Source organism: Silene latifolia, chromosome 10 (genome assembly GCF_048544455.1).
Source record: "Silene latifolia isolate original U9 population chromosome 10, ASM4854445v1, whole genome shotgun sequence".
NCBI lineage: Eukaryota > Viridiplantae > Streptophyta > Magnoliopsida > Caryophyllales > Caryophyllaceae > Silene > Silene latifolia.
Window position 1 is genome coordinate 13,465,773 of NC_133535.1, and position 5,868 is coordinate 13,471,640.

Below are 5,868 nucleotides of genomic sequence, written 5' to 3' on the forward strand. Positions count from 1 at the left end.
GCAATCGATAGAAACATTCGGTTGAAGCTCTCCAATTGTTTGGAAGGCGTGCATAGTTTATTTCTTGAGCGTAGCGAGATCATGAACATCACAATTTCATTTTTTTCACTGATTGTGCCCAGCCAACAACCTCATTTACCTCATTCTCTGCCAAATTGATTGCAAGGATAGGAGAACAAATGCAAGTGTTGATGCTTTGGCCGAGTACATAAAGGAAATACAAGAATGCTAGTCAATCCTTCCAATTTTCGAACCAACCACATCCATGGATCAAGAACGCTTTCGCATCAGACCTTAAATAGCCATAGATTGTTACAAAACGAAACAATAATTCTACCAACAAAAATAAAAAAAGAAAAGAAAAGACCGAATAAATCGAGCTTCATGATAATTTTACTTTGGTACAAAACGAACCGATAGTTCAATAACAAATCAGGAAGCTTCACAATACAAATTGTAGTGACATAGAACATCTAAATAGTTGATGAATGCTGCATCTTGAAGAGGAGGAACTCCAAATAATCAAGTACATCAATTCGCAAAATTGTTGGCCTTCTCCACTCAAATTTAGTCTCGTTACATAGCGAGATGGGGCAAAACGTTAAATAGTTACCTACTCTATAATCCCCGACAACAAAATCTCATTGTTTGATGCTTTGACACGCCGAGGCAACAATGCCAACCTTCCATATGAGAAAGAAGAGTAAAGATGTGTTGAAAAGAACATAAATAAAATTTGTGGTTAAGTGTTAGTGGTGTTGGGAGGATAGTCAGCTGATCTCGAGAAATTTCAATTTTGGTGGACTGGATAGAGGTCTAATCCTCTTGTGCGTCCAGGTGCGCCTCCTATAAGTGAACCAACATCCAGCACAAACCTGCTCACGATAATAATCTTATGAGTAAAGCCTCGTGAGAAGAGTATCCATATAATACAGAGGCTGGAGAAACTTACGAATTATGCGATGCATTTCCGATATCTAGAGCTGGAGAGTCCAAGTATATCTTGCTGCCCACCTTTGATACAGAGTGCACCAAAGGAAAAGCGGGTTTCATTCTCGAGGCTGAAATTACGGTTGGGCAGTTTTTAGAAGCAAGGAAAAAAAGGAGAAACGGAGAAATAAAGCTCATAAGGTAGTGTGAGGAGAGTTATACCTGATTGGTATGTATTGTCAGCAGATTCATTCAAACACACGAGATTCTGCATTGCATAGTAATTATTCAAGTCGAGTAACAGAAATATGGGAAAAGGACGCGAATGAGTTTATGGGACACGACGAATCACCTTTAGAGTCTTGTAACAGGTCTCAAGGTCATCATTGACTAAAATGTGATCAAAGAAACCGGGTGATTTCCCCAGCTCTAGCTCACCCTTGGCATTGCGAAGACGTTTCTGAACTTGTTCCTCTGTCTCAGTTCCTCTGCGTTTTTATAGATTTGCAGTTAGTTGTATAATTGCACTGCATTAAGCAAATTTTTGTACAAAGCAGCTCTAGTTTACCTAGACCGAAGCCTCTTCTCGAGATCTTCATAGGATTTGGGGCACACAAAGATAAAGATAGCATCAAGAGAACTAGCCCTAACTGCCCTTGCCCCTTGGACATCAATGTCAAGGATGCATCTCTGCGCGAGGCAAACATCTTTGTCTCAAGATTTAATACAGCAAAATTATTCTATTTAATAACACATACGTTTTTGCCTCAAGGTATCAACAACAATACAGAAAATCCACCTTAGCATCATAAACAGACACTAATTATGCTAATTAAAGGAATTACGCTAATTAAAGGGATTGCAAAGAGTCAAAGACTCGATTACTCCAAATACAAGGTAAAATGGAAGCAAACAAACACTCACCTTTCCCGCATCAGCTACCATCTCAACAGCTTCAATACTAGTCCCGTACAAGTTTCCATGAACCGAAGCAAACTCAAGAAATTTTCCATCTTTAATATCTCTTTCCATGACACTTCGTTCAGTGAAATGGTAATGAATGCCATTGATCTCCATCTCCCTTGGAGCCCGAGTAGTGTGGCTGACGGAGAAGCCAAACATGGAAGGAAACTCCTTCATGAGCTTTGTTATCAATGTACCCTTGCCCACACCAGAAGGACCACTGATTACAATAGGTTTTCCGGCATAGCCCTGGACTCCCTTACTCCAAGCGACTACATCACTTCCTAAAATCTGCTTCTGTTGTTTGACGAATGGAGTGTCCACCTACCAATCAAATACGGAATATATTTATATACGCTCTACATTTTTCAACTTCCTAGAGCCCATAATCGGTTTATATGACTCAGACTACTGACCTCTAGAAACCAAAAGCCGTCAACCTCCAATGAACCATTCAGAATGACCAGTATTCTATCACTACCAACTACCGTAGCCCAGTGATCTGAGCCAACAGTAGAAGAAGGCTTTGTGCCCAAAACTGTAGGACATACCCTGCAGTTTACAAGACGCGGATCATCAATCATCAATTCATAACAATACAGGAGGTAAACGGACACAACCAGCACTCACCACTTGCCCATGGAATCATCGAGACTCTTGCAACGAACGAACAAGGTCGAATCTTGACCTTCTCCAATCACATACTAAACCACAACCATCAAAATAACAACATTAATCCAATGTCGGGATTAAAGGGGTCGGATGTACGCAGCCTTATAAATCAAAAAAGAATATTAAAGCAGACAAAACTACCTCAATGTTGCCTACAATAATAGAGGTTTCCTTCCCCCTACAGACCAAATCAAAACCGTCTCCATAGCTCTTACGTAGATCATCATCACCCACAAAAGCTATAGCCTCTCCCTATATAACAACAATACCCAGATCCATGAGTTTCAACCCGAATCATTTGTTTACCTTTCATTAAAATACTCGAATAAAAAGGTAAACAATTGACGGGGATAGAATTGAGCTAATGCATTATTTGAAAAAGTCGGCATTTTTCGACAATACAAGGAAAGGCAGAGAACTCACCATTGCAGAACTCTGGTGTATGCCACCAAAATAGTTAACCTAAACATGGCGGAAAAAAAACATCAATCAATAATGCAAGGAAACAATACATATAACAACAAAGCCTTGGTCCCCAAATAATAAGGGGGCGGCCGACATGAATCATTCTTTGAAACCGTCAGAGCTTCCGAAAGTATACAAAAAATTGAGGGAAAGGAAAAATACCAACAAAAAGTGAAAATAGGAAGAAATTAGGAATGGAGAAAGTGGGAAGAGTGGAGGTTTAATATAATAAATAAAATAGAATAATAAATAATATTAAAATTAAAATAATAAACACGGAAAGTGGAAGGGGGAGGCGGCGTATAGCATAAGCTGAGGGAATGAAGATTAGAAAGGAAGAAAGGTTATTGTTTTATTTGTTTATAGTCCATAAAAGAGAAGGAGGGAGGAAGATGGATCTTTGGAGGTGGCGTAAATGGAGGTTGTTGGATCTTGCTATTATTTTTGAGAATAAAGGGGTCCTCTCATAGATTATAGGAATTTTATTCTTAGGTTTTGACTTTGACTAAGTATTTTTAAAAAATGTGTAGACGGTTTTACATAAATTTATTGTAAGACGGGATTTAATTGGAGTCATTCAGATCCATACCTAGAGATGGCAATCCGGGCCGGGCTAAGGCGGGCGGCACGGGCACGGCACGAGTCCGGCACGGGCACGACACGGCACGGATGAATAATACTGATGGCACGGGCACGGCACGAACGGGTTTGAGGCGGGCCGCGGCTGCATTTTTTGGGAAATTCCCGTGCCTAGGCACGACACGGCCCAAGCACGGAGGGTCCGGCACGAACCAAGCACGGCGGGCCTAGCACGGCACGGCCCGAGATTTGGCCCGTTTCTTAATTATTTAATTAAATTCCATTTTCTAATATCGTTTTTTAATTATTTAATTAAATCTAGTACATTAAAAATACAAGTAATCAACTAATCAAGACATCAAGTACATTAATATTTAATAAAATATATATTTAAATCGTTAATATTCATTATTTATATAAATAAAAGAGTATTTAGAAAAAAATACTAAGGTTATTGGTACCACGTCTTTGGGCACGATTAGCCCATGGGCCGTGCACGCCCAAGACGAAATTGGGCGTGCGCGGGAGCGGGCCGCGGCGGGATTTGGGTGAGTGGGCCGAGGCACGGCACGGCACGGCGGCCAAATGACAATATCCGTGCCGGGCCGCCATTTTTTGGGGAAGGCACGATGGGGCAAGACGCGGCCGCCAAAGACGCCCAATGCCAACTCTATCCATACCCAGACGCGTGACAAACTGACAACCCACCTTAGACTCATGCCTAGACCTGACAAACGGGTCAATCAGGTATGGTTCGAGTTGGGCCAGTTCGGGTTATTCGGGTTTGCAAAAATTCGGGTCGAGTAAGGAAGGGCGTGTCGATTCGCAATCAGGTCATTTTCAGGTTGGTTGTTTTCAAGTAACTTGGAGATAACAATCAGTTTCCGAAAATAAACATTCGGGTAGGATTGAATAAGTTCGAGTCAATTCGAGTTTCGGGTTAGATTCGAGTCATCAATTCAGGTGCGGGTCATGTCAGTTTTGTCAAATCTACTCATACCCGAGCGAGACCCACTAAGATCTGGTCTACCCGCGGATCAAAACTGACCTGACCCACTAAGATCAAAACTTTAATATTCAAAAATGCAAACTCAATGGATCTGGGTCGGGTGTGGTCTGGTCTACCCGCGGAGAATTGGAGAACAAATGGTGAGAATTGGACAAATTCCAGCAGCAAGAAATTATAGCAAAAAAATCATCAAATATTCAAACTCAACAACAAAATTGAGTAAATACAGAATTGATTATGAAAGATAAAAGAGAATACCTAAATCAAATTTCCCGAACAAATGAAGCGTAAAATCTGTTATTGTAACTGAAATAAATTGAAAAATTAGGTCGGTGTTACCGGTAGCTGTTCCTAGTAACGTTTGATGGTGAAGAACGGCAAGGGAAGGGCGCGAGGGAGGGGCAGCGCAAGGTTAGGGCGGCGGAATTGTGAAGGCCGTGAGTAGGCTCGCGCGAGAGGTTGTGGCCACCAGTAAAGGGAGGGAAAGGGTGGACACTGGACACTGGACAGTGGGAGAATGGGGTGAACCAATATGATGGTGTGGAACCTTTAATGAGTTTTTTTGTATTTAATTTTTTTTCCCTTAAATATAATACACACTATTTTTTTTCGTAGTTGCTCTTTTATGAACAAGTTTTACTCTTTCAAGTACTTTTTACCATAATTTTTCCCTACATTATCCTTCTTCTAATCTTTCTCTCTCTTCAAACTAATCAAGTTTTTATCAAATTACTCAATTATTAATCTTATTTCTCATAATCAATTAATTATTCTTGCTTCACTGATTAAATTAAATGATTCTAATGTATAACAATGTAAGACATTAACTAATAACAATGGATTTTCTACAGCTGAAGTACATGAATTTCACGTCGAAGTAGAAATAAATGTTAAGTCTTTATTGCGTTTCATTGTTAGCATTAAAATCAAGATTTACAATTGATGCACGTCGTTGTGTGCACCAAAGATAAAATTTATAATACCTATTAAAACTAACAGAAGCTAGTGGTAACAGGGCCGAACCACAAGAAGGCGATACAATTATTAGTTGTCTAATTTTAAGTCCAAGGTAATAAATGTGGGGGTTTGATTTGGTTTGTTCTATAGCTAAAGACAATAAAAGATAACTAAACTAAATAAACGGATGAAAACAAATATTAAAAGGGTGCTAAGATGGTCGGTTCACTATAGTTTCGGCGGCAGTATACTAGGTAAGTCTAAAACAAGCACGTGAGACGGGAAAATAAGAA

At 40.0% G+C, this 5,868-nt stretch overlaps 1 protein-coding gene across 3 annotated transcripts; it reads right to left on the reverse strand.

Moving 5' to 3' along the window:
- Nucleotides 1–355: 355 nt before the first annotated feature.
- Nucleotides 356–5,194, reverse strand: LOC141605198 (guanylate kinase 1-like). Of its 3 annotated transcripts, none has more exons than XM_074423881.1 (11): nucleotides 4,877–5,194; nucleotides 2,989–3,027; nucleotides 2,707–2,817; nucleotides 2,524–2,597; nucleotides 2,310–2,445; nucleotides 1,855–2,217; nucleotides 1,499–1,620; nucleotides 1,283–1,418; nucleotides 1,153–1,198; nucleotides 953–1,061; nucleotides 356–875 (listed from the first exon to the last, which is right to left on the reverse strand). In XM_074423881.1, the coding sequence occupies exons 2-11, from the start codon at nucleotides 2,989–2,991 to the stop codon at nucleotides 791–793; spliced, it is 1,185 nt and encodes a 394-aa protein (XP_074279982.1). In that variant the 5' UTR covers nucleotides 2,992–3,027; nucleotides 4,877–5,194; the 3' UTR covers nucleotides 356–790. The 3 variants fall into 3 exon arrangements, with proteins under 3 accessions (XP_074279982.1, XP_074279984.1, XP_074279981.1); XM_074423883.1 differs by lacking the exon at nucleotides 4,877–5,194 and adding an exon at nucleotides 3,620–3,644; XM_074423880.1 differs by lacking the exon at nucleotides 4,877–5,194 and adding an exon at nucleotides 3,193–3,325.
- Between the last annotated feature and the right edge of the window lie 674 nt (nucleotides 5,195–5,868).